The sequence below is a fragment of the Marmota marmota genome, unplaced genomic scaffold (assembly GCF_001458135.2).
Source record: "Marmota marmota marmota unplaced genomic scaffold, marMar, whole genome shotgun sequence".
NCBI classification, from domain to species: domain Eukaryota; kingdom Metazoa; phylum Chordata; class Mammalia; order Rodentia; family Sciuridae; genus Marmota; species Marmota marmota.
Genome location: NW_026000076.1, coordinates 6,441,901 through 6,454,382, shown reverse-complemented (window position 1 = coordinate 6,454,382; position 12,482 = coordinate 6,441,901). Strand labels below are relative to the sequence as shown.

Here is a 12,482-nt window from a genome sequence, read left to right as displayed (position 1 = left end):
AAAAAAAAAAAAAAAAAAAAAAAAAAAAAAATGAGAACCATATTAATTAATAATAAAACAAAACAAAAATCCAAACAAAGCAGATTATATCATGCCCCTCCTTCAAACCCTCTATTAAACTCCCAATTCAATTAGAATGAAGTCCAAAGTCCTTTCCTTTGCTTGTTAAGCCCCTTTGGAGATGGCCTGGTCTACTTCTCCATCCTAGTCTTTACCACTTTGCTCTCTGGTTCTTTATTTTTTGAGCTATGCTGGTCTTTCTCTTCTCTAAACCAACCAAGCTTCTTCCTGCTTCACATCTGTTTCACGTGTGTTGGTTCCACTTGCAGCGTATTCTCTGAGTTCTTCATAGGGACAGTTCCTTCACTTCATTCAATTATTAGCTCCAATGTCACCTTAGGAAGGCCTTTTCTAACCCCCAATCTATAATAAGAGTCCTCTCCCATCCCCTGGCACCTGGAACTCATTCTGTTTTGCTTTCCTTCTATCTTTTAAATTATCTATTTATTCATTTATGATATCTTCTCTCACATTAAAACACAAAGCACACAAGGCCAGAGGCTTTGTCTGTCTTGTTCCCCACAGTCTCACCCAATACATCAAAAAGTGCCTGGCACACAACTGACACTCAAATGCTGGAGATTCAGTCAGAAATCCTCTTATACATGATTAGTAGTGTCAACTTGAAAATTATTCAAAATTTCTAACAAATAATATATACTCATATTGGGAAATTTAGAAGTAGGATGAATATAAAAATGTAATTTTTGCCTGCCCAAGTTTTGTTGTATCTTATTCCAGTCCAATAGCATCCTATTTTTACTTACATTTCTTTGATGGGGAGGTAGAATTTTTTTCATTATGTTTATCAGCTGTTTATGGTTCTTTTGTGATTTAGCTCAGCCTATGCCTATAATTTAATTCTTTGTTCATGCATGAGCTCAAATGTTATCTCTCAAAGGTCTTCCCTGATCATCTCCTCTAAAGCATCTCTACCATCCCTCTTCCCCATTCTCTACCAACTCACCTGTGTGCCTCCTATATATAGAACACACCATAGCCGATAATTGTTTTGTTTATCTATCAACTGCTTGTGTCTCTCATCTCTCTGGGGGAAATGTAAGGTTCATAAGAGAAGTAATCTTATCTTTTTTCTTTGTTTTTTTTTCCAGTATTGGGGATTGAGCCCAAGGGTTTCACATATGCTAGACAAGCATTCTACCACTGAGCTACACTCCCAGCCCTTCTTATTTTTTACTTTGAAATAATTAAAATAGTATCTGGGGATACACAGGGAATAGAGAAGAAATAAGTATCTGTTGAATGAATGAATTAAAGCCTATAAAACTGAATTACATGTAATGTTCTAAAACTCTGGTTCAAAAATTATTTTAATAATGCCTTTAGTTTAAGGTAGAATTAAAGCTTACTGACATTCTGGAGTCTTTATTCATAATGTCCATACCTGATTGTTGGGCTTGGTAGATAAACATTTTCCAAAATAAAGCGTTTCCGTAACACAGAGGCTATTACATGCGGGCCCATCGATAACTCCAGTCTTGTACTTGTCACACTAAAAACCAGGAGATAAAAAAAAAAAAAAAGTAGTTAATAAAAAAAGGTTCATGGGAAGAAACATCTGAAAGATATCAATAAAAGGTATTTTTATCCTTTAAGAGAAAGTTTTCTGATGAAAAGAATGTGGGCTTTGGATTTAGACAGAAGTGTATTTGAATCCATCTGCTCTATTACTTTCTACCTCTATGATGATGAGAGGGAGCTTCTTAGTTGTTTTTTTTTTTTTTTGGTGCTGGGGATTGAACCCAGGGCCTTGTGCTTGTGAAACAAGCACTCTACTAACTGAGCTACACCCCCATCCCTGGGGGCTTCTTGTGTGCACAGAAGTTTGAAACTATTTTTCCCACGTAGAGTGGTCTAAGGTGGTAGAATACCTACTTCCTCCAACAATAGAAACATTCCATTTGAAAAATTTTAAATAAAGTTATGTCTGTCATTGTGTCATCCTTGAGTCACACAAAAACAAAAAGAAAATGAGAAAAACGCAAACTCCATATTTGATAAAATAAGGTACCAATGTAATCCTAGGCACAATACAATAATTGAGGGTGATCTACTAAACCCAGAGATTATACCAGAGCCCCCAAATAGGCTGAGATTAAACACCTGCTGAGGCCTGGGTTCTCAAAATGGGCAGGGCACCAGGCAGGAGGTGCATCTGAGGAGCAGAACCATCATCTGGTTTACAAGGAAGGTTTGAGGGGCACAAGCTTCCGGGACTTCCCAGAACACCACCAGACACCATGAAGTAGTGGAACAAGGTGGGGTTGTATGATAAAATCCTTAAACATGTTAACTTTGTTGGAGGCAGTCTGGTGATGGACTACAACAGCTGGGAGAGACAAGAGCCCTGTACCTCCTGCAGAGATACACAGGCTAATATGTCTGTGTGAGGTCTCTGTCTCTGCCTCACCTCTTGTCTGTTCCTCAACACACACACACACACACACACACACACACACACACACCCAACAATCAGCTTCACTGCTAGCTCAGTTCACTGCCCAGTTGCTGTCTGTAAATAGTTGACTGAAAAAAACAATTCACATAGGAATGAGTAATAACTAAAAAAATAAGCAAGAGATCTATACAGTAAACTTAAAAGAATTAGGAGGAAAGAAATAGGAAAAGCAAAAATCAGATAAAGAAAATTTCCAGAAAAAAATGTTATCATGAAGTAGAACAAATATGTTGCTATGAATTCAAAGGATTTACTGAAACAGTTTAAAATAAATTGTGGTATATTTAGAAAATAAACTACTTAGTAATTAAAATGAAAGAAATAAGCTCATATACATCTACATGGAAAATATTTGTAATGTTAAGAGGCAGAAGTTGCAGATTGACACGTGGGATCTAGTACCACTTACTGAAGTTTAGAAGCATACAAAGACTCTGGGAGTGCAGCTTAGTGGTAGAATATTGCTTACCCTGCATGAGACCCTGGGTCTGATCCCCAGCACAGGGGAAAAACATGCAAAGTAATACCATGTGTTGTTTATGTGCCTACAAATAGGTAAGGAAAGTATGAAAGCATAATGGCAGGACACCCACCATACTCAAGAATGGATATTCTGGAGGAGGAAGACTATCTAGGAAGACACAGAGAACTTCAACTGTACCTGTAATGTTTTATTTCTTTGGGAAAATGGAGCAAATATGGTAAAAGCTTACGATTTGTTAAGAAGGTGGTAGATACATAGGTGTTTGTCAAATTGTTTTCTTTATGCCAACATTGTCCTAAGCAGTTTGCATGTATATCTCTTTAATCCTCAAAAATTTCCTTATGGAATAGGGTTAGCACTTTCTCTTCATTGATAAGAAAACAGACAAGCCAGGTGCAATGGTGTAAGCTTGTAATCCCAGCAGCTTGGGAGGCTGAGGAAGGAGGATGGTAAATTCAAGCAATTTAATGAGACCCTGCCTCAATAATAATAATAGTAGTAGTAGTAGTAGTAGTAGTAGTAATAGGGCCGGGGATGTGGCTCATTGTTAAAGTGCCTGTGGATTCAATCCCCAGTACCAAAAAAAAAAAAAAAAGGAAAAAGAAAACGAGACAAGGGAAGTTAAGAAGAGGTTAAGAAGGCTATGGTTGTGGCTCAGAGGTAGAGCACTAGCATGTGGGAGGCACTGGGTTTGATCCTCAGCACCACATAAAAATAAATAAATAAAATAAAGGTCCATTGACAACTAAAAAACATAGTTAAAAAAAGAAAAAAAAAAAAGAGAAGAGATTAAGAACCAGGCACACCTGTAATCCAAACAAGTCAAGAGGCAGAGGCAGGAGGATCACAGGTTTGAGGCCAGCCTGGACAACTTAGCTAGATCCTGGCTAAAATTTAAAATAATTAAAAAAAAAAAAAACGGCTGGGTGTGGTCCTGGGCTCATTCCCTAATTGGGGTGGAAGGAGTTAAGAAACATGTAGAACAGGTTCATGGTAGAGCTAGAATCTGAGCCTATATAGTTTGCCTCCAGAGCTTTTAACCAGTTAGGTTAGGTACAAGAACTATAATTACCTGTGTTGGAGAGGAACTAGTAGAGCAGGGTTAGTACTGACTAGGTCAAATGCCCCTCCCAAGCGTTCCCATTAAAAATTTGCAGGCACACTCATTCCTTGATAGTCTTCATCCTCCACACAAGCAACTCAAAACAGGGCCAGGATATTCATCTTTGTTTCCTCAGGGTTTTGAACAATGCCTGACATAATCAATCACAGATATGAGTGTAAATATAATATATGTAACCCATATAATGCACCTGTCAATTGGATGAGTGAGTGAAGTAGATGCTGGGTTTTTACATGGGAGTAACAAATAGCTCTCCTCCTCTTCCTCCTTCTTCTCCTCATCCTCTTCCCACCCCTCCCCTTTTTGTACTGGAGATTGAACCCAGGGGTGCTCTACCACTAAGCTACATCCCCAGCCCTATTTATTGATTTATTTTTATTTTGAGACAGATCTCACTAAGTTGCTGCAGCTGGCCTTGCACTTGCAATCCTCCTGCCTCAGGCCCACAAATTGGTGAGATTAGAGGCATTCACCACTGTGCCCAGCTCAGAAGTAGCACATTCTATCATGCAGAACTTCTGGGATAGGATTGAAAGAGCTGTCACTTCCAGCGTCCTTTTTTTTTTTTTTTGAGAGAGAGAGAGGGAGAGGAGAGAGAGAGAGAGAGAGAGAGAGAATCTTTTAATATTTATTTTTTAGTTATTGGTGGACACAACATCTTTGTTTGTATGTGATGCTGAGAATCGAACCCGGGCCGCACGCATGCCAGGCGAGCGCGCTACCACTTGAGCCACATCCCCAACCCAACATTTCGTCTTTTATTCTGCCCAAAGTCAAGATTTAAAAGTACCTCACTGCCCCATGCATCTTCCAAATGAATAAGCTTGAAGCTGTGCATTTCTCTCCTGAGCTTATATTCTTCCTTCATTCTTTCTTTATATTCCCAAATCTAACATTATTTTCCCTGCTAGACAATAATTTGATCTGAAGGCACAGAGTTGGTCACATCCATCTTTGAACTTCCTCTGTAGCACATAGCACAGTTTGCTGTTTAAATGTTCAATAAATGTTTATTAACTAACCAACACAGTGGTTTTGGGTTTAAAATCTCATTGGAAGCCAGCCACAAGGAAGACTGAGGCAGGAGCAGGAGGCTTGTTTGAGCCTAAGGGGTTCGGGGCCAGCCTAGGCAACACAGCAAGACCATATCTTCAAGAAAAAAAAAACTGGGGAAAAATTATTACTTTTCCATGACACCTAAAATGTTTTGTTTTACTTTAAAGCACAAACTAAGTTTCTTAGTAAACTGCTAAGCAGTGAAGTATTTAGCTACTAGAATCAAATTTCTTGTTTTGAGCAAAGGCCTCAAGCCAACCCGCATCAAAGAGGTAGTCACAAAGTCACAAAGAACAGGCTCTTCAACTTGTGGTTTCTATCACAAACCAAAAGCAAATTTCCCACATACTTTTGTGAAAAGGAGAGTTAGTTGAGTTTTGTTTTATTTTTCAGGCATACTCATACACATAAGACTTTAATCACAGAAAGTAATATGATAGTCAAATAAAAAGACACAGACATTATAATGCATGTTCAATGTTACAATAATCAGCAAAAAATGTCAAAGGTTTATCCATTCCTGAGATTTTTACTATCCTGATTCTACCACCACCTCTTCGCTTGCACTTCTCTCACACTACCAGAAGATGACACTCTTGAGCTTCATTTAAAAAAACCCACCCATGTTGAAGGAATAATTTCATGAACTACAGGAATTGTACCACAAGGGGGCAATAACAATAAACACATGTATAGCAGTAGGTTTTAAATAACTTTATAAGATCCACATTCTAAAAATCTATTTCAGGCATCAATTTCAGACTTCAGCTTCTCCTTAGTAAGGGGAAATAAAAGTAGAGTTGGGTTGTTCACAGTGCCTGAAAACCCTCCACGTCTCTAGTCCACCCCCTTTCCCATTCCCTGTACCAACTCTTGTTATATCTTCATCATCTTCTGCACTCACATTACCTTCCAACTTCTCATTCTCTGCTTCTGACTTCTCTGTATTAGCCATTAAAGGTGTTCTTTCCCTGTACACAACACACACCTTCTCTATTCTTTCCTTTCCTACTGTATAATGACCATAATTTTTAAATTTATTTTTTTAAAAATTTTTTTTAGTTGTAGATGGACATGATATCTTTATTTAATTTATTTATTTTTATGTGGTGCTGAGGATTGAACCTAGTGCTTCACACATGCGAAAAAAGCACTTTACCACTGAGTCATAACCCCAGCCCCATAATTTATTTTAAAATTCCCCAATACACACAATATGGTATTTGCGTTGTTGTTGTTTGCAGATTATAGTCCAGGTATCTTTAATATCATAACCAAGGTTGCACAGGTGTGTTCCGTTGGAGCTCTAATCAGGAAGCCAATGTTTCAGAGGCAACTAACTACTCAAAGTACTTCTATATTCCTTATATCAAGTTTGATCTATTTCTCAGATTTTTTTTTTTCTTTTTTAACTGTGCTGGGGATGGAACCTAGGGCTTCACACATGCTAAGCATTCTAACAAGCTATACTAGTCCCATATAGAAACAGGATTTTATTGGTAAAATCTGTGGCTTATCAGAGAGCATGATGAAAGTTAGAAATGAACTATCATTGATGAAATTAAAGATATTTAAGATTTAAGATATTTATTGGCTAAAATATAAGATATTCTATACACTTTCATTAAGAGGGAGTAGGAACCAGTTGGAGCTATAATCTTTCTCTTTAAATAGGTTCTCTGAACTAATCCTTATATAATAGATGTTTCTCAAACCTGAAGGAAATTCAGATCACCTGTAGGCTTCTTAAACTACAGACTGCTGGACCCTAGTCTCAGAGTTTCTGACTCACTAGATCTTGGGTGAGACTGAAAATGTGCACTTATAGATGATGCTGATGCTGGTGGTCAATGTAGACATTTTGGGAATTGTTGGTTCAGAATTTCTAGCTGCCCTGATGGTAATTATAAGTTAACAAAACCTGTCTTGGGAGTATCATTGCTTCTGCCTTGAGTAAATCTTTCATGCTAGTTGACAGTGCACCTAAAAGGACAAAATTAGGACTTTAATGAGTGTACAGACAGGTTATAGGAAATGTTTTAGGACTGTTTGCAAATAGATATATGTGTTGCAGATGTTTTGTGTATGGGTGAGTGTGTGTGTGTGTGTGTTACTGGGAATTCAGCCCAGGACGGCAAGCATGCTAGGTAAGCACTGTACCACTGAACTACATCCCAAGCCCGTCTTTAATTTTATTTGCCAAGGCTGGTCTCAAACTTGTGATCCTCCTGCCTCAGCCTCCTAAGTAGCTAGGATTATAGGCATATTCCACCATGCTCAGCCAAATAAATGTTTTATAATAAATGCCTATTTGTATACCAGAAAATATTTTCATTATAATCTAGTAATAAGTTGCATGGAAGTAGTTAGTCTTCACCTGTGTCAAATATTTTCAGTGGTTCAATTTTCTTTTCAATCTCTATGCCTTTTATTTATTTTTCTTATTATAGTGGCTAGGATATTCAGTAAAATATAGAAGTGAGGAAAATGTACATCCTTACCTTGATCCTGATCACAGACATTATATATTCAGACTTTTACCATTACACATGATGTTGGATATAGGGGTTTTTGTAATCAGATTGAAAAATTTCCTTTGTGTTCTTTTTGGGGGGGGGTTACTGGGTATTGAACTCAGGGGCACTTGACCACTGAGCCACATCTCCAGCCCTATTTCATATTTTATTCAGAGACAGGGTCTCACTGAGTTACTTAGTTAGCGCTTCACATTTTGTTGAGGCTGGCTTTGAACTCACGATCCTCCTGTCTCAGCCTCCAGTCCTTTGTATTCTTAGTTGCTAAGAATTTACTGATTTTTGTCAAATGTATCAATTTAGATAATCCTATCATTTTCTCTTCTATTCCTTCTCCATGATAAAAGATTTTCAAATACTGAATCAATCTTGCATTACAGGAATATATTTACTTTGTCAGGCTCCACTATCTTTCAAACAGAATTTAAGGACTCTTGATAGATCAAACTGGATTAGCTCAATTTAAAATAATTTCCAGACAGGTATGGTAGCACACACCTAAAATCCCAGCTACCCAGAAGTCTAAGGACGGAGGATCTTAAATTTGAGGCTGACCTGAGCAATTTAGCAAGACCCTGTTTCAAAGTAAAATTTAGAAAAAGGAATAGGGATAGTTCAGTAGTAAAGGACTTGTCTTGCATGCTTGAGGCCCTGGGTTCAATCCCCCGTACACACACACACAAAAAAAAAAAAAAAAAAAAAAAGGAAAACAGAAAAATCCCAGCTGAAAGGTGGAAGCAACCTAAATGTCCATCAATGGATGAACAGTAAATAAAATGTGGTATTTACATATAATGGAATATTATTCAAACTTTAAAAGGAAGGAAGTTGTGACATATGCTGCAATATGGATAATCCTTAGGGACATAATGCTAAATGAAATATGCTAGTCATTAAAAAGACAAATCCTGTATTATTTCACTTCTATGAGGTATCTAAAGTAAACTTTAGAAACGGAAAGTAGAATTGTGGTTGCCAAGGAATGGAAGGAGGAGAAAGGGGAGTTGTTCAACATGTATAGTTTCAGTTTTACGAAATAAAAAAATCACGAAGACACAATAATGTGAATATACTTAACACTATTGAATCGTACATTTAAAAATAGTTAAGATGGTAAATGTTATATTTTTTTACAACTTATTTTTCAGCAGCTTCTAGAAACAGCAGTCTATAGTCATGGTCACTTATCTCCCTCATCCCAACTTGACCCAACAGTTTGGCTTTTAACTCTATTATATTTTACAAATACTCCCAACCCATTTAACAATGAACTCTGAATTGCGGATTTCAATTCTTACATTATTTAACTTCCTTCAGCATTTGTCTTTGTTGGCCTCCACTGCTTAAAAACTATTTCCTAATGACGTCTCTTCTCATGTTTTTCTCTTCTTTCTTGGTAACTCCTTACCAGTCTTCTTTATGGAGTTCTCTTCCTTTCTCACAATTTAAAATATTATTTTCCCAGGGTTTATTCTACTTCCTTTGGGTTCTCTGTACACTGTCACGAGTGAGACGTTTATTCCTATGGCACTGATGAGCCTTGGCTCTGTCTCCGCCCACGGCCTGCTCTTGAGCTAAATACTGAAGTGCTCCCTGGGCATCTCTTGTCTCCATCTGGATAGCCTACAAGCACTTCACACTTAAGCTACCCTCAACTGAACTCACCCTCCCCTGGCCCTCTCTCCCAGGTTTATCTTTCTTTATTCCCATTATCCATCCTCCACCTGGCTCCTCTATGATTGAGAGTTCAAAGTTCTACCTCGGTTCTGCAACCACTTCTAGCTGATCTTTGTGGCTACTAAAGAAGCGAGCACAGACTTCAGTTGTCTGGAAGTATAAATTTATTTTTCTTCCTCATGCCACCAAATCTCTTTTTGTTTGGTTTTTTGGTTTGTTCATCTAAGTTTTTGGTGCTGTAGATCAAATCCATGTGCTAGGCAGATGCTCTACCACTGAGCTACATCTCTAGCCCCACATCTCCAAATTCAGTTGGTCACCAAGTGCTGGCGATCCAATCACTTCCTTAGTGTCTTTGTTTCTTGCCCTCCATTCCTGCTGCCAGGGGCATAGTTTCAGCTTCCTTACTTTGCGTCTGTATTACTGCAGATACCATGAAACTCATCTTCCTGTTGTGATGTCTCCAATTCACCCATTACACTACATCTTGTGACATTTAGGGTGGGGATTACTGGGGATTGAGTCCAGGGGTGTTCTACCACTGAGCTATATCCCCAACCCTTTTTATTTTCTGAGACAGGATCTCACAAAGTTGCTCATGCTGGCCTTGAACTTTCGATCCTCCTGCCTCAGCCTCCTGAGTCACTCGGATTACAGGTGTGTGCCATTATGCCTCACTAGTCATTCTATTCCTGAAATGTAGCAATAGTCATATCTTTATAGTCTTGTTCATGCCAATTTTTCAAAATTCAGCTCAAATACAATGTTTCCCAGAAAGCCTTACAGACCTTGTTCACTAGGGTTGCCCATACCAATACTGCATAGGACATACTTATATTATATAAATATATATATATATATATAAAATTTTTCATTTATTGTCAATATTTAGAACATGCTTATACTCCAAAAAGTATTTATAGCTTATTTAAATTCAAATTTATCTGAGCATCTTGTATTTTTATTTGCTACTTCTAGCAACCCTATTCTCAGTGATGTATTCTTCCTTTTCATTTTTCCATATCCCCTACTAGCCTGTAAGCATCTCCAGGACAGGGACATGTCTCATCTCCACCTCCCCAGGAACTAGCATAACACAAGGAATCATAAACTAAATGTTTAACTAAAAGAATATAGCATTTTAGGGCTGGGGCTGTAGCTTAGTGGCAGAGCATTTGCCTAGCATGTGTGAGTCACTGGGTTCCATCCTCAGCACCACATAAAAAATTAAATAAATAAAATGAAGGCATGCTATCCATCTACAACTATATAATTTTTTTAAAAAAAGAATATAGTATTTTTTTGTTTGCTTCTTTCTTCTAAGTTGTTTTCAATCTTTAGTCTCTTTATTGCTTCATAGGAATGATATTAAGGATAACAATGATATCACCTATTTCAGGATTATAGTGACTCTTACATGATATAAAAGAGCAGCATAATACATCAAAAGTCACCAGAAATACTACCATAATTTAGCCACTAAGATTACCTGGATTGGGGTTGTAGCTCAGTGATAGAACACTTGTCAAGTATGCACAAGACTCTGGGTTTGACTTTCAGTACCACGAAAAATAATAAATAAATTAATTAAAAACCAAAATGCTTATTCTTTGGATAGGGCTTATATTTCTTAATATTTGAAATAAATTTCTTTAGTAAATGTAAATTCATAAAGAGATTGGTAACCTAACCTAAGTTTGCATAAAGGGAGCAGGACTGTACTTTTCATATAAGGAAAAAAATTAAGCTTGTTCTTTAAAAATGGTATGTCCCAAGTAGTATTGGTTCAGTACACTTAATGGCATAAAATGAACTGTCAAGTCAAATAATAATTGATCCTAAGCAAAGGCAAAGCTAATTGACATGGTTATATATTACTATCTAATTGGAAACATGGCTCTAAATATCTTAAATTTAGTATATCTTAAGCTAGTTGCTTTAAGCAATAAGCCATTAGCTCTAGAAATTGAATCTCAAAAGAGACTTAATAACATTTAGGGGCCCTTTTATCTTTTAATGCTTCCATTTTAAAAGGTATACTCTCCAAAAAAAAGAAAAATATGGAAGAAGCTCCTAAAGGGGGAAAAAAAAAAGCATGTTGCTTTAGTAGCCACCAAGGTCAGCTAGAAGTAGTACAGGGCCTCACATGACCCAGGTGGGACTTTGAACTTTCAGTCAGAAATAGTCAGCCAATCTCAGTATGAAACAATGTGATCCTAAGAAAAGCACAGAAGGGAAGTATTTCTCCTGGCTTCTGGTTTTTTCTTTATTTTATGGAAAAAAACAAACAAAATAGGCTATGTCAAGGGAATCTTACCTACAGAGTCAAACTGTGCAAGATTTCTTCATTGTTAGGTACCAAATAGGATTTGTTGAAATAATGAATGAATTAGGAATTTCTATAATCAGAGAAAATCCGCAATGAATCACATAACACATTATGCAATCAGCTTGTTAGAAAAAGAAACAAACAAAAAAAAAAAGGGTATTTCCAAGCACATCTGACTAGGGTTACTGGTCGCTGTCATTTTTAGAAAGCGGCTTCTAAACAAAGAGCCAAACAGTTCTCATTCCTTACAACTTAAGTGCAAGTTGACCTTGCTTTTGGGGGTTATATCATTCTACTCCACTTCCCTTCTACAAGTTTTAAAGGCTTATTATTCATTTCACTAGAATCAAGCCCTAAATAATAGGTATGACTGTAGAATGTTTCATATTTTCTCTTCTTTTCAAACCAGGGTCACACTATGTTGTGTAGGCTGTTCTTAATCTTGGTGAACTCAAGAGATCCTCCTGTCTCAGCCTCCTGAGTAGCTGAGAATACAGCTCCATGCTTTTATTACAATTGAAAACAAAAGCCAAGCACAAGCACAGTGGCATGGTCCTGTAATCTCATCTACTTGGGAGATTGACATAGGGCATTATTTGAGCTCACTGGGTTTAAGACCAGCCTGGGCAACAGAGTGAGGGGAAGGAAGGAAGGAAGGAAGGAAGGAAGGAAGGAAGGGAAGGAGGGAGGGAGGAAAGGAGGAAGGGAGGGAGGTAGGAAGGGAGGGAGGGAGGAAGGAA

General features: G+C 37.5%; 1 protein-coding gene across 1 annotated transcript in view; it reads right to left on the bottom strand.

Annotated features, from left to right (window-relative positions):
• Dipk1a (divergent protein kinase domain 1A) overlaps positions 1 to 12,482 on the bottom strand; it is a 69,058-nt gene that overhangs the window by 6,667 nt on the left and 49,909 nt on the right. Inside the window, exon 3 of the mRNA XM_015500884.2 lies at positions 1,466 to 1,573. Within this exon, the coding sequence (XP_015356370.2) occupies positions 1,466 to 1,573 (108 nt within the window). The remainder of the gene's footprint in view (positions 1 to 1,465; positions 1,574 to 12,482) is intronic.